Source organism: Saccharomycodes ludwigii, chromosome IV (genome assembly GCF_020623625.1).
Source record: "Saccharomycodes ludwigii strain NBRC 1722 chromosome IV, whole genome shotgun sequence".
In the NCBI taxonomy this organism is placed as follows: Eukaryota; Fungi; Ascomycota; class Saccharomycetes; order Saccharomycodales; family Saccharomycodaceae; genus Saccharomycodes; species Saccharomycodes ludwigii.
The window spans coordinates 576,646-596,893 of NC_060203.1; the positions used below are offsets into that span (position 1 = coordinate 576,646).

At 30.8% G+C, this 20,248-nt stretch overlaps 9 protein-coding genes across 9 annotated transcripts; 4 read left to right on the plus strand and 5 right to left on the minus strand.

Moving 5' to 3' along the window:
• Positions 1-567: 567 nt before the first annotated feature.
• On the minus strand, positions 568-3,600 carry CYM1 (pitrilysin family metalloprotease; the record flags this gene model as incomplete). Its single annotated transcript, XM_046077884.1, has 1 exon — positions 568-3,600. One exon carries the CDS (start codon positions 3,598-3,600, stop codon positions 568-570), a length of 3,033 nt encoding a protein of 1,010 aa, XP_045934278.1.
• A 648-nt stretch (positions 3,601-4,248) lies between these two features.
• On the plus strand, positions 4,249-5,253 carry NPL3 (mRNA-binding protein NPL3; the record flags this gene model as incomplete). The annotated part of the gene is made up of 1 exon (XM_046077885.1): positions 4,249-5,253. The coding sequence occupies one exon, from the start codon at positions 4,249-4,251 to the stop codon at positions 5,251-5,253; it is 1,005 nt and encodes a 334-aa protein (XP_045934279.1).
• Positions 5,254-6,567: 1,314 nt separating this feature from the next.
• Positions 6,568-8,550, minus strand: UBX2 (Ubx2p; the record flags this gene model as incomplete). The annotated part of the gene is made up of 1 exon (XM_046077886.1): positions 6,568-8,550. One exon carries the CDS (start codon positions 8,548-8,550, stop codon positions 6,568-6,570), a length of 1,983 nt encoding a protein of 660 aa, XP_045934280.1.
• Positions 8,551-9,145: 595 nt separating this feature from the next.
• Positions 9,146-9,970, minus strand: TRM9 (tRNA (carboxymethyluridine(34)-5-O)-methyltransferase; the record flags this gene model as incomplete). The annotated part of the gene is made up of 1 exon (XM_046077887.1): positions 9,146-9,970. The coding sequence occupies one exon, from the start codon at positions 9,968-9,970 to the stop codon at positions 9,146-9,148; it is 825 nt and encodes a 274-aa protein (XP_045934281.1).
• Positions 9,971-10,343: 373 nt separating this feature from the next.
• GPI17 (GPI-anchor transamidase GPI17) lies at positions 10,344-11,939 on the plus strand (the record flags this gene model as incomplete). Its single annotated transcript, XM_046077888.1, has 1 exon — positions 10,344-11,939. The coding sequence occupies one exon, from the start codon at positions 10,344-10,346 to the stop codon at positions 11,937-11,939; it is 1,596 nt and encodes a 531-aa protein (XP_045934282.1).
• A 503-nt stretch (positions 11,940-12,442) lies between these two features.
• TAF11 (TATA-binding protein-associated factor TAF11) lies at positions 12,443-13,978 on the plus strand (the record flags this gene model as incomplete). Its single annotated transcript, XM_046077889.1, has 1 exon — positions 12,443-13,978. The coding sequence occupies one exon, from the start codon at positions 12,443-12,445 to the stop codon at positions 13,976-13,978; it is 1,536 nt and encodes a 511-aa protein (XP_045934283.1).
• A 99-nt stretch (positions 13,979-14,077) lies between these two features.
• PPM1 (leucine carboxy methyltransferase) lies at positions 14,078-15,085 on the minus strand (the record flags this gene model as incomplete). Its single annotated transcript, XM_046077890.1, has 1 exon — positions 14,078-15,085. The coding sequence occupies one exon, from the start codon at positions 15,083-15,085 to the stop codon at positions 14,078-14,080; it is 1,008 nt and encodes a 335-aa protein (XP_045934284.1).
• Positions 15,086-15,945: 860 nt separating this feature from the next.
• On the plus strand, positions 15,946-18,657 carry PPZ1 (salt homeostasis regulator; the record flags this gene model as incomplete). The annotated part of the gene is made up of 1 exon (XM_046077891.1): positions 15,946-18,657. The coding sequence occupies one exon, from the start codon at positions 15,946-15,948 to the stop codon at positions 18,655-18,657; it is 2,712 nt and encodes a 903-aa protein (XP_045934285.1).
• Positions 18,658-18,978: 321 nt separating this feature from the next.
• On the minus strand, positions 18,979-19,698 carry GPI19 (phosphatidylinositol N-acetylglucosaminyltransferase GPI19; the record flags this gene model as incomplete). The annotated part of the gene is made up of 1 exon (XM_046077892.1): positions 18,979-19,698. The coding sequence occupies one exon, from the start codon at positions 19,696-19,698 to the stop codon at positions 18,979-18,981; it is 720 nt and encodes a 239-aa protein (XP_045934286.1).
• Between the last annotated feature and the right edge of the window lie 550 nt (positions 19,699-20,248).

Here is a 20,248-nt window from a genome sequence, read left to right on the forward strand (position 1 = left end):
GTATTTTTATAATTTTTTTCTCTCCTTGTTTAATGTTCTTGAATAAAAGTAAATAAACAAACCAAGGAAATCAAAAAGACTTTTTCTTTTTTAAAAAAGTGCTAGAAGAAGAGGAAGAGGAAGAAGAAGAAGAAGAAGAAGATGATGAAGAGGGAGAAAAGACAAAAAAAAAAAAAGAAAAATAAAAGTATACTTATAAATATTATTTATATAAATTTAGACATTTAATTGATTTGTTGTTCTTACTGTGCGCGAAATGCAAAACTTTTAATGGTTTTTAATGAATAATTTTTTTTTTTTGTCAGTTAGAAAACTTATAAATTCACTCTACGTAGATTCTCATGCAATTCTTTTATTGTTTAAATCTGTTAAAATATAGAAAAAAGTTGAAATCAAAAAAAAAAAAATAAAAAAAAAATTTACAGACGTTAATAACAAATATACACTTTTCTCAAAACGAAAAAGGAAAAAGCTCTCATCTTATAATAATCATACAATTAACCACTATATACAAAATATAATCATTATATATATATATCTATTAACACCTTAATATCGAACCAAATATTAATATGGTTCCACTATATCCCATTTTTTATCATCATTAAACTCTTTTTCTGTTCCTCTAGGCCCTACTACAGCTTCAGAAACCAAAGCAGCGTTACTCAAATAATTTCTCCCAACTTCAAATACATCAGCTAACTTAACATCTAACAAGCGATCTCTTCTTTGTTGCTTCATCTCATCAGTAACACCATAATTAAAAAATGTAGAACCCTCCGCTTTAGGAGCAGTTGGTGCATCAATACTCTGAAAAATGGTTAGTTTGGCTTCATTTAGATCTTGCTCAGTCCATTTGAAACTTTCAATGTTACAATTTTCAAAAATTTCTAAAGATCTTATTGGATGTGGATCCCTGTAAGAGTAAAAACTAAAAATACCATCCAATCCACTATATGTAGCACCACCACCATATGCACCACCTTTTTCTCTAATTTCTCTGTGTAAGTATTTAAAGGTTAATAATTTTGACAAAACTTGTAATTTTGGACCATCTTTGTGGATATATGGAACACCAGGCAATGCTCTTGCAACATAATGCACTTGGAAGGGGAAATTGATTAAAGTTTTTTTCTTTGAAGGTAACACAGGAAAGTTTTCAATAACATTGTATTTTCCAACATCTGGCACGGTGTGCTCATTTAGACGATCAACTGTATATTTTTCAAAATCTGTGGCAACACGAGATACTTGCTGTTCGTCATCAGTAACGACAAATAACTTAATGCCATTGGAGTTAATGAGATGTTTTTTCAAAAGCTTCAATTTGGAAACAACCTGAGCATCAAATTGAACACCATCATCTAAAAAGTGAGAAATCTTGTTGATAAATTGAGATTGATGAGTCCAAAATAATTTTTCTTCAAGAGATTTAACTCGGGATAACGAGGCACTAGCATAAGCACCGGCATACAAATGTCCACTTTCTGCAACACCTGAAGTGTTCGATTGTAGAGATTTAATCAAAGTTTTCAACTTCTCTTTATGTTTGTGAAAATCTGTTTCAATTAATAACTTGGACCAGAAGTCAAAAATATGATCAACTTTACTATTCAAACTCCAGCCCGAAAAATTCAATGTCAGTTCCGGCTTGCAGTCTATTGGATTACTATGAACATTAACACCAATGGAGACACCTCCCGTATGAAACTTAATCTTATCCTCGATATCAGTAAATTCTTCTTTAGATGTTCCCAAACTAGTCAAAGAAGCAGTAAACAATGGCAAGAATTCAAGCAAGTCTGGTGGAATATCAGTATTTAGTGATTTTTTAGCACTTAAATAGGAAATGCCATTAGTATGCGTAATACGATGATATACTTTAATATTGTCGCCATTCCTACCAGTTGATACATGAACGGGATAAACACTACCAGTTTTGGAGATATCAGATATCTGCAAAGATGGCAAACTGCTCAAATCCTCCTTTTCAGATTGTATCTTTTTCAATAATAGACCACGGTTATAAATCACCTCTTTGTCTTGTTCATCTAATTTCATGATTTTTTTGTTCAAACGACCAAGTTCTTCCTGCTCTAATTTTTCACTAAAATCTTCCACGCCTTTCATAACAAACTCAAATGAAGGTTTGTCAATAACATATTTCGTTAAAATATCTTGAAATAATTTAACACCATGTTCTTTGAAATCATTTCTTAGTTGCTCAATAATCTCATCAAATAGTAAGGCATCAAATGGATCTGTCTTATTGACCCATCCAGGTAATAAAGAATACAATAGTCCCAAACCAAAATTGGCTTTCTCATCCTTTTTAGATAATTCTAATTGATTTACAATTGCTTCAATTTTATGTGACTCTAAATATTTAGTATCGGGTTTCATACAAGTTTGGAAAGTTTCCAAAATAACTTTCCTGACTCTTTCAACATTATTACAACCTTGGACACCGATTGTAATAAAATTATTGGCTGTAGTGGACTCTACACCTGTGTTTACAGAATATTCATAGCCCAACCCACTTTCTACTAATTTTTGATAAAAGGGAGAACCTTGGCCATCAAACAATAAATTTCCTAGGATTTTTAGTAAGAAAGTTTCATATATGTTGGAAGGATCACCACATATCCATGTAATTGACATTTTCAATTGTTTATCGGGCGGTAACATTGGATCTAATTGACCTTCTTTTTTTACTTTTATACCAGTTTCAGGTAAATCAATAGGTTTTAACAATATTGGGTCCTTGGAAGAAGTTTTCTTGACACGTTTACCGTAAACAACAAATTTTTCGTCCAGTGCCCTTAATGTAGTCTGCACAGGGAAATTGCCGTATGTATAACTTTTGCAATTAGAAGGATGATAATTCTTATGGTGAAAATCAACTAGTTCATGATGATACAAGTCGGTAATTTTTCTTGGATCGCCACCAGAATTATTTAAAGATGGATAAATTGCTTCTTGAAATTTAATCCAAAAATAATAGCTGGCATTGGAGACTTGTCCCTTCATTTCATTATACACAACACCTTTGAACACCAAGGGTGTCTTACGATCTTCAGTCACCTCATGTTCTAGTCTCCAACCTTCTTGGTAAAAATCTGTTTCCTTTAATAATGGATTAAACGTAGCATCCAAATAAACGTCTCTAAGATTGGAAAAATCTTTGGGATTTGTAGTTGCAAATGGATAAAATGTATAATCATGGGCAGTCATGGCATTCATAAAATTAGATAATGACCTGTTTAACATTTTGAAAAATGGATCCCTAACAGGATACTTAGCGGATCCACATAGCGTTGTATGTTCCAAAATGTGAGGAACACCTGTTGAATTTGGTGGATTTGTCTTAAAGGCAACACTTAACACATTATTATTGTCATCTCTATCAATGTGTAAATGGTGTGCGCCTGTTTTTTGGTGTTCAAAGTCTATTGCCGTCAATTGCAATTCAGGAACTGGTAAAATACGTTTGATTTCAAATCCATGGTATATTGCGCCAACGGGATATTTCCTTAGTATATTTGCTTGGCTATTTTTATAACTGGAAAACAAGCTTTTTCCTCCATGAAACTTTAGCATATTAAAAAATTACTGACCAATTAGCTATTTCCCTTTTTTTTTTTTTTTTTTTTCTTTTCTTTTGCTCAACGTAAATGCTATAACTTAACAAAAAATGTGGCTATAACTTAACCAAACATATATATATATTTTTTTTTTACCCAAATAAATTTTACATTATAACAAATGTCAAGTATGTGATGTACAGATGTTTACTTTTGTAAAAAAAAAAAAAATAAAATATTTGTTGCTTTTTCGTTTCTTTTTTTTTTTTTTGTTTTTTTTGTTTTGTGAAAAGGGGGAGGCGGTGGCAAATTTTCTAATTGCAAAACAATCTAAGAGACACTGCAGAACCATTTTTTTGTTTTGTTGAGAAAAAGTTTTTTAATAGTATAATAATAATAATAATAATAATATAAAAATAAAAAAGATGGAAAGAATTTTTCTTTTTTTAAAATTTATAAATCTTTGCTTTAAAAGGTTTACATTTCTGTCATTAATTACATCTAATACCTTTAACATACTTTTTACTTTTCCATCTTTAAGATTTAGATCTCATTTAGAAAATAGTCTGTTTTTGTGCATATTTTTCCTTTTTTTTTTTTATAATTTGTTTAAAAAAAAAAATTAAATACCAATACGAATCTACTCATAAAAATAATAGCTAATATGGATGAACAACAGCAACCACAAGAACAGCAACCCCAAGAATTGCAACCACAGGAACTGCAGCTACAGGAGCAGCATCAAGACCAGCCAATGGAACCAGTAGTTAAATCTTACTATGTTCCACAAGGTGAGTTATCCAACAAAAGATTATTTGTTAGACCATTTCCATTAGACGTTCAAGAGAACGAGCTAAATGAAATTTTTGCTCCATTTGGTTCTTTAAAAGAAGTTAAAATATTAAATGGATTTGCCTTTGTTGAATTCGATGACCCAGACTCTGCTAGTCGTGCCATTGAAGAAGTTAATGGTAAAGATTTTGCTAACCGTCCATTAGAGGTTAACTATTCTAGATTGCCTATTCAAAGATTCAGAGCTATTTTGAGAAGCTTGCCAGAAGGTGTTGCTTGGCAAGAATTAAAGGACTTGGCTCGTGAAAACAACTTGGAAACTACCTTTTCCAGTGTTAATACCCATGAATGGGATGGTACTGGTGCTTTGGAATTTCCAACCGAAGAAATTTTGAGTGAAGCTTTAGAAAAATTAAACAATATTGAATGGAGAGGCTCTGTTATCACTATTGAAAGAGATGATAATCCACCACCGATCAGGAGATCCAGAGGCGGTTTCCGCGGAGGTCGTGGAGGCTTTGGCCGTGGCGGCTTTGGCGGTAGAGGAGGCTTTGGCCGTGGCGGCTTCGGCGGTAGAGGAGGCTTTGGAGGTCGTGGCGGCTTTGGCGGTAGAGGAGGCTTTGGTCGTGGCGGCTTCGGCGGTAGAGGAGGCTTTGGAGGTCGTGGTGGTTTTGGAGGCCGTGGCGGTTTTGGAGGTCGTGGTGGATTTAGTGATAGAGGTTCCAGAGGTGGTTTTGGAGGTAGTTATGGAGGCCGTGGCAGTTTTGGTGGAAGAGGTAGTTACGGTGGTCGTGGCAGCGGCTACAGTGGCAGAGATAATTTCAGATCCAGAGATCATGGTTCTTATCAACGTGAAAGATCTCCAGGTAGACAATGAAATATTAATTAAATGAATTTTGTGGTTTTTAGTATTTCCTATTAGTTATTGTGACAACTATTTTATTTCATTTTTTTTTTTTATTCTCGTTTGTTTTGTTGTATTAACTTTTTTTCTTTTTTTTTTTTTTTTAATGATTGTTTTATTACCATTATTATGTCAAACGATTATTTCTAAATTTTTTCAGCAGAATTGTACCTTTTTTTTATGTTTTAACTAAAAGTGAACAATATAAGAAGTAGAATTGTAATAAAATGTAAAGAAAACAACAACATTATGGTTCATTTTCAATTTTTAGAATGAGCTTTGTGGTTACGTGGGTTTTATTTTATTTATTTTCAGCACATCAGTTTTAAACGCTATTTCGAGGTTTTCCACCTTTGGAAAGTTTTTGGTTTTTTTTATTGCAATAAAATATATTGTGGTTTTTATAGTGGGGTCGATATATTTTATTTTATGTGTTTACAATTTTTTATTATTAGTTCTTTAGTTTTTATTATTTTCAATTTATATAACTGTGGGTATGAATTCCAAGTGGGATTTCCCAGAAAAATTAAAAGAAGTTAAAACAAATAGATTATATTTCTACTTATATTGTGACTATCAGCATTCTCATCATCATTGCCATTCACTATTATTCATTATTATCATTGTTATTATCATGAATATGAGTAACATTATTTCAAATTTTTTAAGATAAGGTCTCATTTTTCAGGAATAAAAATATCAAATTAACTATTACTAAAAAAAAAAAAATATTTTCCTAAATTAATTATCTTTAACTAGTAAATGGAGGGAGATGGGCAAAAAAAATTTTTTTTTTAATAGATTTGGAAAACACAAGGAAGTTTTTTTTTTTTTTTTTTGTTGTCTTTATTTGGGAAAAGGACATTGGAATTTTTTTTAGACATATTTTTTTATTAAAGAAGTATCGTAAAGAGGAGAGGGAGAGGGATAAGAATTATTATAAACCTTAGAAAATTCAAGTAAATGTTTCAAAATGAATAATTTAATTTTGTTTTTGACATTTGATTGACTAGTAGCATCAGTCGTCTGTGGTTGATGCGCTTTTTTGTTATTATTCTCAGTAGCTGTCTTTGACATCTGGAAACAACGACTTTAAAGTTTTAAAGTATTGTATTCAGGTATAAAGAACTCAAAACTCAGGAAAGGGGGAAAAGTTAGAAGTTTAAATTATATAATACGAACCCACAATATTGGGTTAAAATAATATATACCAAGTGAGAAAAAAATATATATATATATATAACGGTATAACTAGTTACGCGTTAACATTTATAATAACTCTGTAATCTATTCGCTTTCATCATCATCATCATCATAGTCTTCTTCTTCTTCTTCTTCTTCCTCAAATTCCACCAATATGTTTCCCTTGGGCCATATTGATGGTATATTGGAAATTAGCACATCTTCACTGATAGGTACTTCGTATCTGGGAAATGGCGATACTAGTTGGAAATTAAATTTCAATTCAGTGTTATCTAAATCGTACTTTTTAAACTCATCTTGTAAAACATTAACTACGTTTTTTTCATCGATTTCATTCCCTTTAGTAAAGCCTTTCAAACATGTTGTATTTTCACCTTGATTATCTATTAAATTCCTAACTTTCATTACTAACGCTTCTTCAGTTTTGTCTAAGTTACTAATTCCTAGATATAATAAAATTCCAATATGCTTGTAAAGGTCATAGGATGACATGGAGCCGGTAAATTTTTTAACAAACCTTGTCCCATCTGGTGTTCTGATTTGTAATGTACATAATTTATCTTTACCCAGGGCAACATCATTTCCACCTTTCACCTGGTATTCTAGAATGGCTTCTTTTAACCATTTCAAATTATACAAGGTGTTATTTAATTTTGCTTCTTGCTCTTTGGCTAGTTTTTCAATTTCCCTTTTCTTTTTTAGTTCTTCCTCTATCATTTTCTGTTCCTCCTTTTTCTTGTCCAGTAACAATGATTCCTGGTACGCTTGATCTTGTAACTTCCTAAGTTCTCTTTCCATTTCTAAATCATGTTTTTCAGTACGGCTAGAAATTAACTCTGGTGCAAACCTATTAATTAAGAATTTTAAGGATCTTAAAAACTTTTTAGATGAAGTAACCTTTGGATTACCCAGTAGACTCATCCTAGTTATAATACCAGCACCACCAACGTTATTCGAATTTAATACATTACCAAGTAGTAACACAGTGGGAGTGACTCCGACATTATAGTTTTTGGCAACACACCAACTTTCAACCTGATTGTCTACATCGCCTAAATAAACGTTTAAAGAATTATTAGACGAGACCTTCAAAGTATCGATGTATCGTTGCACCGATTCATCACTCCAAACATATTTCACAAAATTAACGGAGTTAACGTCCACTTCTTCCTTATTATTCGAAGAGGAAACGGAACTTAAAGTTTGGTCTTTTCTATCTTGACTTCCAAGTGCATCATCGTGTTCCAACAAATTGCCTAATAAAATAACTAGCATGAATTTAAACTCATTTTCACTGTTTGAATATAATTCATTGAAAACTTTGTTTGTGTTATCGACATTTTTCAATACAGTGTCTAAATTAAATGATGGGTTTTTTAAAATGACATCTTTAATTGTGTACTCTGGATGCTCTATGGAATTTAAACTATTAAGGCCACCACTATTGGCATTGCTATCATTTCTATAAATTCTGGGTTTTATAGGAATCTTCATAACTTTATTTTTGTTTGAAACATCTTTGTTGATATTAAATAAAAACGAAAAGCTTAGTAGTTTCCAGAGCAGTGTTAATAGTTTCAGACTTAGCGAACCAATTGTTTGTGGGATTAATAATAGAAATAACAATAATTTATGAGAGGGCAGAAATGAAACATTTTTTTTACTGTCATCGTTATCGTTTAAACCCAGACCAACCAACTTAAAATGTGTTTGATAATCTACTGGCAAAGGTTTTGAAACTGGTAATTTAGGAACAAATAGAGTGTGGTCCATCAAAATGGGTAAATTTTCACCGGTGTCATCAGAATCATTAAATAGTTGTTGTTGTTGTTGTGGCAATGTTTCTCTATGAATTGGTGGTGCAGGTTCGGTAACTAGGTTTTTCCAGTCTCCATCGTAATATGCAGCCAGTGCACGTTCTATATTCCAACCATATAATTCTAGTAACTTAATTATCAAGGGTAAATCATTCTCTGGATAAGATGAAATCATCTGAAATTGATCCAAAGCTTCGGATTGTTCGTGAGAAAGGTGATACTCTTCACCTTCATGCTCAATAATTGGCATTCTGAATCAATATGTATTTTGCAAATAGTATTATCAGTTTAAGGTTGATTTAGTGAAAGTAATGATTGAAACTGTTGAAAAGTTCCTTGCTGATTTTTTATTTTTCTTTTTTTTTATTTTTTTTTTTTTTTTCTTTAGTTAGGTAGCAGAGTGATGATATATATGTAGTTGTTTATTTAAATTAGATTCAAGCAGTAGTTACTTGGAATCATAACGAGCTATAAAAAAGCTAAAATTATAAGAATTAGGAAAGAAAGAGAAAAAAAATATATATATATGTATATTAAACAAACGGATTCTTCCAGTCCTTTATTTATTTTGGTATATTTTTTTTTCTTTTTTCTTTTTTCTTTTTTTTTTTTTTTGGTTGAAGTGAAATATACGAAGTGCATTTACCAACTTATTCTAAACACATTTTTCAAAGATTCAAGAATAAAATTGAAAACAAAAAAAATTCAAGAGTTTGGAAAAATTTGTTAAAACTACAATTCTGTTGATAATCAACAACAAATTATACACAAAACAATCGTCAGTAATTAACAATGCTATTATTATACAGCAGATATGGATATACAATTCATACTGCATAACAAGCTTATGGTTTACGAGCTATGCAATACCAATTATCTCTTTCATAACCAGTTGTCACTACAACCGAACCAGCCATAGTACAATCCTCCTCTAATTCTCCCTTTTTGTATAAATGATAATATCTGTATTTAGTAACTTCATTTTTCTTTTCTTCCTCATCTTTACTCAATAGTTCTTCCAATTGTTTCCTTTTCCCCTTTTGCTTTTCCTTCCACTCAGCAATATATTTAGCCCTATCTTTGGGGTCAATGTTTCCTATATCTAACTGTTCAACTTCTTCCTTGACTAAATCTTTAATTTTCTTTTTGGCCTTTGGTTTCTTTTTTTCTTGCAAAACCCATGGTACCAAAACATCTTGGTCCATTCCCTCATGATATCCTCTTTTGGAAGCTTCTTGTTCTAAAGCCCAACAATAAATTAGAATTTCACCACCTGGACGGACTTTACTTAGAATGTGTTTAATTGCAGCAATTCTCCTTTCTCTAGTACTCCAGTGATGAACCACAGCAATACTGATGGCAAAATCAAAAGAGCTGTCTCTATGTGGTAACTGTAAACCATCGGCTATTAAAATATTGTATTTTCCGTTTATTTGGTGAGCACATTCTATTAATCCTTGACTTCTATCACTACCCAAAAGATAAATATTTGGATTAACATTTAGATATTTACCGTTTCCGCAGCCAACATCAATACCAATGCTCCCTGTTTCTCTGGAAGTTAAAAATTCTTTGACTACAGGCCACGGCTTATATCTAGTTTCTGAAAAGTGATGGGCGATTTCATTATAAACTTTATGAACATATTCTTCTTCTTTAACTTCGGCCATTATGACAACTTAGCGAGTTGTATGCTTCGCTTAATGGTGATCCTTGGTAAAAACAATAAATGTTTCTAGCAACGATTCTTTTGTTGATGCTTTTAGTAATTTTTTTTTGTAGATTTTTTTATATTTTTTTTTTCTTTTTTTTTTTTTTTCTTCTTTTGTAATTTTTTCCATTTTATTTTATCTTATTTTATTTTATTTGTTTATTTTTTTTTTTTTTTTTTTTTTTTTTTTTTGATTTTCCAACAATAAAACTTGGCAATGAAATTGTAAAGATCTTCAATAATATATTTCAAGCAATTAATCTTCCTTCTTTTTTTCATACATCTACATCTTAACACATTTAATCCAAATAAAACACTGTCACAAAATAGTAATGTGCAACAGGTATCAGAAATTATCCAGAAGATTGGTGTGTATCACTCTAATATTATTATACTGTTTTATTGGCATACCCCTATGGTATAAACTAACAACAGTGTATAGAGCACAACTACCCACACAATATATCAAATCTTTGCATGAAAATAAGCATCAAGATATTCATATGGTTATTCCGGTGTATCTAAATTTTTCCACCTATAAATTTCCAGACTTGGATAAAGCTGTTCAAGCACAAACGGATAGTGTCATTTCGAACATAGAAAATGGATGGGATGTTAATTGGTCTTTACAACTACAAAATGTAAATCAAAACAACCTCAATTACACTACTGATTTTTATAAGGATAAGTATGTTGTACAATTAATTTTGGATGATTTTGTTGGTTGTAGCGTTCCCTATGATGGTAAAGATACCATTGTTTTTTACAACGAAGAAAGTATTTTGTCCAATGATCTTCCATTTTTTATAGCACAAAGTCTAATGGAACACACTTTTAAACTGGAATATAATTTACTAAGAAAAGGGGCTCAAAACGGCAATAAGAATGGTGACAGCAATATTGCCATTGAATATTCTCCTCAAGTCCATATTTCCTTGTCTGTGTTAACTGGCAAGGGATATCCAGTGTCGTGGGAAATCGAAGACATTTTGAACGAGTATTTTACCCCCTTTAGAAAATTTATATCACCTGTGGTTAATTTGACGGTAGACACAGAAATAATTTATTACAATGATTTGAATTTAAATAAATTACATAATTCTATTGGTAATTTTACTCATGATCCCATTATAGAAGATTTATCAGCAATTATTGATCTAAGTGAGCTAACAGGGAAAAATAATTACTATGCAAATGAAAAATCCGTTTTAAACTTAGCCATTGTTTTCCCGGAACATGATTTGCCACACTCTCTATTCAAAAATGGATCTCCAGTAACCCACGAAAATGACACATTTGCTGTTTCTAGTTTTTTAGTTCCACAATGGGGGTCTTTAATTATTAATGAACACGCATTGCCTTCGAATCCAGTAAAATTGAGCAAAGCTTACTTGAAACCGATAATATACAAATTTTCTAATGAGATATTCCAATTATTGGGACTAAGTGATTTCAAGGAGTCTTTATCTACTCCAATGTTAACAATTGATAGTTTTAAAAGAATTACTACTATTTATTCTAACCTAGATAAAAGTGTAGATACTTTAAGATCCCTAGTTGACATGACTGAAGAATTGCCTCAAATGGCTATTCCTAAGCAAGTGGCTGATGATGTTATGGAGGCTTTAGATTTAAGGTTGGAAATTGTGGGTTTTTTAAACAATCCAAATGATGAAACTGATGAACTGATTTGGGATATTGCATTGAGGAAAAGTAACGAATTAGTTGATATATGTGAACATGCTTTTTTCCACAAAGATATGATGCAGCAAAATTTTGTTCCACAAGAACATAAAATTGCAGTTTATTTACCTTTATTGGGACCAATTTCCGTTGTTTGTTTCGGAGGCTTGATTAAATCTTTAAAAGAAAAAAGCCTATGTGATGGAAATGAGGCTGACAGCGAAGAAACCAAAAAAGAGAAATAGATATATGTTTACAAAAGAAAAAAGGAAAAACAGCTATCATTTGTTCTGTTATATATATATATATATATATATATATATGGGGTGTTAATCTATGTAATTATTTAACATCCAAATCAAAATACAGAAATTCATTACAAATTATCACCTCTTCAATTAAAAACACGTTCATCGATGTTATATATATATAAAGTTGAATCGTTAAAAATGATATATATATATATATGTGCCGGGTAATACAAAATTAAATACTAAAAAAAAAGTGATGTACTGACTACCCGGCCCTGTATTTTTTTTTTCCATTCGATCTTCATGATAATCATTTCCCCATTAACTTTTTGATCGGGTGCAACAATATTTTCATAATAAAGTCAACTGGATTGCTTTTCTATTAATGTGGAAGAACGAGTAGTATATTATAGATAGCTCAATTAACTATTTTCTGTGATCAATAACAGGAACAACGAAACATAAAAAAAAATATACAATTAAAGCACAAGGAAAAAATGGCCAAAACTAAAAAGGGTCATGACACCGTCCCCAACAAAACTTCTTCAGTCAAAAAACCCACCAACCATAATAACAAAGCTACTGGCCCCATAGTTAAATTTCCTGAATCTAACTATCAATCTAAAATAACTGTGAACAAGTATCTAGAAACAAAAAAGATTATTGAAGATTCATTGATTAATGATTGGAAATATTGTAAATATAAACTCAAGCAATGCCGTATGGGTGGAGATGGGGTTATGGAAACTTACTTAAGGAAATATATTAATGATTTACAGAATGAACAGTCTCGATACACTGAGGATTGTGTTGAATATGATAAATATAGTGAAGAATATTCAGTTGATGATGAAAATGAAAGTTTTAGCAGCACTGATGATGTGCATAAAGAACAATTTATCAATAAAGATAATGACAATAAAAAGAGATTATATCCAATTGACAACGTGCCCCTACAGGATTCAGTAGTTGGAGAAAATACTAATAAAAATAAAAGGCAAAAAACGTTGATTAAAGATGTCAATAATATTCCGTCGGATTTAGTTTTCCCTAAGGATTTATATGAAAAGGAGATAGAAGAATTGCCCAAACCTAGAGAACTAGATGAGCCCACAAAATTAAAGTTATTGACGGACCATTTGGATTCTGAACAAATGGATAGATTTGAAGTTTTTAGAAGAACAAGATTACCCAAACAAATGGTCAGAAGGTTAGCCAATTTGGTCACTAACCAAAGCGTTCCCATGCAGATAGCTATTGTTTTGGGCACTGTCGGGAAATTATTCGTTGGCGAAATAGTAGAAAAGGCCTTACTTATTAAACAGAAACATATTTTACAACACATGTTAGATGAATACATTAGAAGAAAATTATATGGGAATAGAATTTTGAAAATTTTGAAAAAATTAACTAAATTATGTTTAACCAGTGGTAACTATGCTAGTAGCAATAACAGCAATAGTAAAACCGCTAATACTGCCACCACTACCAGTGATACCGATATTCATAGCAAAATAGAAGAGAAAGAAGAAGAACAAATGTCAATGGCAAAGGAGGGCTCAACAGAGAAAACTGCAGCTACTTTAAAGGGCAGAGAGCACAATAAAAAAACGAAAGATGATACTGTAGGTGCGCCAAATATCATCTATACTTTAGAAGATATAGCCAATGATGGAATATATGCGAATGACATATATCCTGATTTTGAATCTATGATAAATGACATAGATGAGGATGATTACGAACCACCAAAGGCTAATAGCACAAAATTAAAACAACATATCGTGACATTAACCGTATTATTAAACACAACGGATAACAGTGCCAAGATAAGGAATTCATTATTGAAACAATTTAATTATTGGGGAACGCTTTTCAATAAGATTGATATTAAAGTAGATAAATATACAGATACACCTTTATTACCAGAACATTTAAGAGAAGCGTGGAGATTGTATCGTTTAGAAAATAAAACTTTACCATCAGGCACATTTAGACAGCAAGGCGAGGGAAATGGATGGATGTTTGAATAATGGTAATGATGACTTATGCAAGTCCACTTATAGTATTGAATCACGTACACGTACATATGCATGTATATTTATATATGTAAATAAATGTATATACATATTCTAGAAGTATAAAATGACATAATGTGATAAAATAATTTTTAATTCTTCTAATTCATCTAAAAATTCACATTTTTGCACTCTAGTCTTCTCTTTCAAGGGGATTTTAGTTTGGAATATTTCCCACATATCTTCAATTTTAATAGAAATATCGCTATTAATAATTGAACTGAATCTTTTTGAATATTTCTCCTTGGTGTTATATGTCAATAATGTAGGTAGTTTTAAATTTCTTTGAAATAATAAATTGTCGGTCATTATTTGGCCGAATTTATCTGTTCCACCGATAGGATCATAACTAACCCAATGTAAATTGTTGGTTTTCGCATTGAATACTGAATTTAGTTTGGATATAAGTTCAATGGACTTTGCATCTTCAATATAACACAAACAACATTCAGTGATTATGATAGTTTTCAAACTGAAATCACAACCTACCAGTTCCAATTGTTTAATTAACTCATCAGTATTTCTATTTAAATTAAATGACATTAGCTGGTATTTACCATCTGTGCTGCCACCATTATCATTTAAATCAAATAGAGATGGATTTTTTTTATTCAGATTGCTTAAAACACGACCCTTTGTTTCTATTGCCATCGGAAAATCCACATCTATGTATCTTTCCAATCTTTCTTCGTAAATATGGTTATACTGAAAATATCTTAGATCTGTACCACATCCTAAATTAATGATCTGGAAATGGTTGTTTTTTTCTGTGTTATCTGAATTCGGTAGTAAATACAAAGATAAAACATGATCTATCGAAACAGTTCTCAAATATGTACCTATATTCATTATCGGGTAGTTATTTGAACTCATTAATTTTTTGATCTTATTATAAGATCTCCTTGTAACTTTAGGCAATTCGTTGAAATATGAGTTGTACAATAATTCATAATTAGGGTATACACTAAAGATCTGAGGATCAGGCAAGTACTTTTTATTAATACAAGCTATCTTTGAGCTTATAGCGTCGTAATCTGTTTCTTGAATGACTAGTTGTTCCATATAATGATACTGGGTGGCTATTATTTACTAATGGTGAAGTTTATTTTTCATTTTTCAATTTCTTAAACGTTTATGAGTGTGAAGTGGTAAAGGAACAACGTTTTAATTCATTTGAGGGCGAGTTTTCATTTTTTAATTTTGATGCAAAAATTTCGTATGTAGTTTCTTTTCCGTATATATGTGAATACCGATAATATTCGGATTATTTAAATAATATATATATATAATATATATCGCCGTGTTTGTCAGGGTCTTTCGTACAAGATGATGTAAGGCATATCAATTAACAAGATGGCTGATGTACGGATGTTTCTATATTTAGAAGATTACAATACGAAAAAAGAAAAGAAAGGAAGAAAAAAAAAAAAGGAATAGAATTTCTACAAACGGAAAGAAAAGGCTTTCCTTTTTCTTTTTTGTTACTTTTTTAATTCTTTATAACAAAAATATTTTCATATCTTGCCAGCAAATTTAATTCATAAAGTTAACTTTGTCTTGCATTCTTTTTTTTTTTTTTTTTTTTTTTATATGTACCACTGTTATAAATAACTTTTTTAAGGAAAAAAAAATAAAAAAAATAAAAGGAAAGCAGCTTTATTTATCCATTATTTAGTTTTGTTTTCATATCTAAATTATATTATACTTCCTTTATTTAAAACATTATTCATGGAAATATAAGGCAATACAAAGAGTACCTTAGAAGATAAACGAATAAAAGTTCAAAAATTGAGAGGAAAATATTAACGAAAAAAAATAGAGAGGCTTTGTTAGTTCCTTAGAATACAACAACGTCATACAAAGAGAAAAAAAAAAAAAAAAAAAAAAAAAAGAAAAAAAAATTAAATAAATAAATAATAAATATGGGAAATTCAGGCTCCAAAGGTGTCGAAGGTAGAGTACCATCAAATTCATCAGGTAACCATAATACTAATAAGACTTCTCGTTTAAGCGGTGATTACAGTGATACTATCAGCACACATAGCACACATAGCAATGCTTCAAAGAAGAAAAAACTAAGAAAACCTAGTAGAAAATCATCCATTAGAAGTGTAAGCTCTAATAATATTACTACAAAAACTAGTATAGATGATAATTTAACTACAAATAATCCAGAAACAGATCATATTAACAACGAAACTCGTCAACCTCATAGCACCCACCGCAACTTACCATCCAATCTTATTCATAGAAGATCTAAAAGTAGTTCTGCAATTCCAGCAATTAGCAACACAAATACAAACACCACTTCTACAACAGATAACGAGAATGGTAATAATACAAATGCCATTAAAAGTAGTACTACCGGCAACCATAAAAGATCCTTTACGCCTTCAAGACAAAGACGATCATCAGATACCAATACTGACAAATCTTTGCCTGCTTCCATGATACAGATGGAACCGAGTACTAGTATATTGAGAACCAAGCGGGGTAGTGGTAGCAGTAGCAGTAGTAACATCAATAATAATAATAACAGTAATAATAATAATAATAATAATAATAATCATAATAATAATGGAAGTACGTTTCATGAGAATGCCTTAACTGATGATGATAATGATGAGTATTATAACAGTAGCAATAATAATTTAAAATTGACAAAAAAGAAAAGCAATGATTCATCTTCATTTAAAAAAAGATTTCCTTTTAATTCTCCAAGTACATCTAGAAGAAATAGTTTTAATTCTACATCAAGTTTAAGACGTACTTTATCCAACAATAGTAGCAATGGGAATAATAGAAATAATGATCAGGATAGTAGGAGTTCTAGCGCTGGAAATAATCAATCAAATGCATATTTGGAGGTTCCATTTAGTAATGGTAGTAACAATAACAACAATAATAATCACAGCCATAATGAGAACAATAACACTAATAATTTGGCCTCTCTATCAAGAACGTCATCTATTGTGTCATCCTCTTCAAATGGCAATAGCGCGAATAACGGTAGTGGCACCCCTTCACATTCTAGATTTAATAATGGTAGTAGAAAGTCCTCTTTTAGTAGTTTACGTAGTGCTAGTAGATCTAATTATACTACTCCAATGGCTTCGCCTGGGATTTTGCAAAATGCACATTCAGGTGACGATTACTTTAGCATAAATAAGCGTGGATATAGTAATAGTGTTTCAAGCAACAATAGTGCTGGTGCCAATACTGACCATGTTTTAATAAATAGCAACAATTATACTGGTGACAATGATTACAACAATGGGTCTTATGTTGAAAACTCAGGGAGTTATGACACCAAAAGTTTTATTGGTGAACAAGATTTTGGTCACAACACGCTTAATGATTGCGGGCATGTAAAAGACACTTTTCCCAGAATTGATAATAATAACAACCTGTTAACGTCCGATGAATTATTAACGCAATCGGAAGACGGGACGGGAAACCCAGATGGTACTGGCGTTAAGACGAACCATCATATTGAAGGTGGTGATTACATAACAAACAATGACACGGATGCTAATAATAATAATAATAATACAAACAAAAACAATGGTGATACAAATCCTACAGCAACAAAGAAAAAGAAAGTTATAAGGCCTTTAGATATAGATTTAACAATTCAGAAACTATTGGATGCTGGGTATTCTGGTAAAAGAACCAAAAACGTTTGTTTAAAAAACAGTGAGATTCAACAAATTTGTCATTTATCAAGAGAAATATTTTTATTACAACCAGCCCTATTGGAATTGTCGCCGCCAGTTAAAATTGTTGGTGATGTTCATGGCCAATATGGCGATCTAATTAGAATGTTTGATAAGTGTGGCTTTCCACCAACCTCGAATTATTTATTTCTAGGTGATTACGTTGACCGTGGCAAACAAAGCTTAGAAACTATTCTATTGCTATTGTGCTATAAGATTAAATACCCAGAAAACTTTTTTTTATTAAGAGGAAACCACGAGTGTGCTAACGTTACAAGAGTCTATGGTTTCTATGATGAATGTAAAAGACGATGCACAATTAAAATATGGAAGTTGTTTATAGATACATTTAATACTTTGCCATTGGCGGCAATTGTTGCTGGGAAAATTTTTTGTGTTCATGGTGGATTATCTCCCGTTTTAAATTCCATGGATGAAATTAGACACGTTAGCAGACCAACGGATGTGCCGGATTTTGGATTAATTAATGACTTATTGTGGAGTGATCCTACCGATTCACCCAATGAATGGGAGGATAACGAAAGGGGTGTTAGTTATTGTTATAATAAAGTTGCTATCAATAAATTTTTAAATAAATTTGGGTTTGATTTAGTTTGTAGGGCGCATATGGTTGTTGAGGATGGATATGAGTTTTTTAACGATCGTAGTCTAGTTACTGTATTTTCTGCACCTAATTATTGTGGGGAGTTTGATAATTGGGGTGCTGTTATGAGTGTTAGTGATGGATTGTTATGTAGTTTTGAATTATTGGAACCATTAGACAGTGCAGCTTTGAAATTGGTTATGAAAAAGGGTAGGCAGGAGAGAAAATTGGCTGCATTACAGCAACAGCAGCAGCAACAGCAGCAGCAGCAGCAGCTACAACAGGAGGCTTATGGGCAGGAAGTGCAACAGTAGCATTACTGGCTATATATATATATATATATATATTTATATTTATATATATGTATTGATGTAAATTTTATAGTTAGATAAGATTTAGGAAATTACTATCATGTTTTTATTACAGCACATTTGCTGCTTGAACAAACAGTACGGTTCATGAGTATTTCTGGTCTATATTAAATTTGTTATACATATAGTTCTAAAAAAGAGGTATTTGATTAATATTTAGGTTTCACAACTACGCTAGTAGTTAGTGAACATGTATTTTTTTTTTTTTTTTTTTTTTTTTTTTTTTAATAATTTTTCGCTCATTATCATGTCTCAGGAAAGCACTTAACATTCAATATGGCTATTAATAATATTATTATTAGTATTATGGGATAGATATAATTTTTCACAAACCCTATGTATTGGTACGTCAACGACCCCGATTTTTTCTTTATCTAGGGATTCCTTATTGTTCAATAAACAACTATATTCATCTACAAAATTATGAACATTATCCAGTAACAAATCATCACATTTATCATCGGTTTCGGTATTCACATTATTACTCTTGTTAATTTTTGTGGGCCTAAATGTTTGGAAATTAAGTATTGGTAGCACTAAATAGATATAAAACATTGTCATAATTAAACAACTTGAGAGTATTAAAATCCAATATTTTTGTGGAATAAATACAAAATCATCCAAAATTTTAGTCAAATCTCCAGTATTATTTTGTTCATCGGCGTAAGATGTAATATTCCCCTCATTCAACACAGATTGAAACGTAAAGCAGCTCGCTAAGAACTTCGGTATGAGTATTTTAAGAGCATTTTTCCAGAATGTAAAAAACAAAACCAAAATAGGAGTGGAATTTGATTTTTTAGAAGTATCACATAACGAACAGAAAAATGAAAATATGCCTTCTTTGAAATTTGAGGTTGTATTCCCAAACAACGTTGTAAGTATTGGTACTATTAAATCATATAAAAGTATATTTAGTATTAGTACTGCAAAAAATAGGCTTGATATGAGGTATATTGTGAATCCAAAGGTGTCGATAATCATTATGCTATATATGTATATATATTGTTTTTTTTTTTTTTTTTTTGCTTTATTTACCTTTTTAAAAAAATTAAAATATAAAATAACATGCACTAAACGTATGTACTAGACGTCACAAAGGCAAAGAATAATGCATCAAGGAAGTGACCATTATTTATAATTAAAATAATGCAGTGAAAAAAAAAACAAATAAAATGTTATAAATATATTTAGATGTATATGTAAAAGATGAGTTTAAAGCAAATAATAATTATAAATAAATATGGGGAAAAAAAATAGATTTGCTTTCTTGCCCTACAAAAAAAAAAAAAAAAAAAAGAAAAAAGAAAAAAAAAAGAAACAATAATAACCCTTTCCAACAAGCATAAGCAAAGCATAAATATAGGATAATTATAACTTTATATTGTTAATAATATTTCTAAAATACAAAAATAAAAATACAGAATACAAATAAATCAACAATAAAATGGAAATGGAAATGAAGAATCAATTAATATGGGTTCAGTCGAAAATAGTGCCGAATAATTGTAAAACAAAAAAATGCCATACTTGA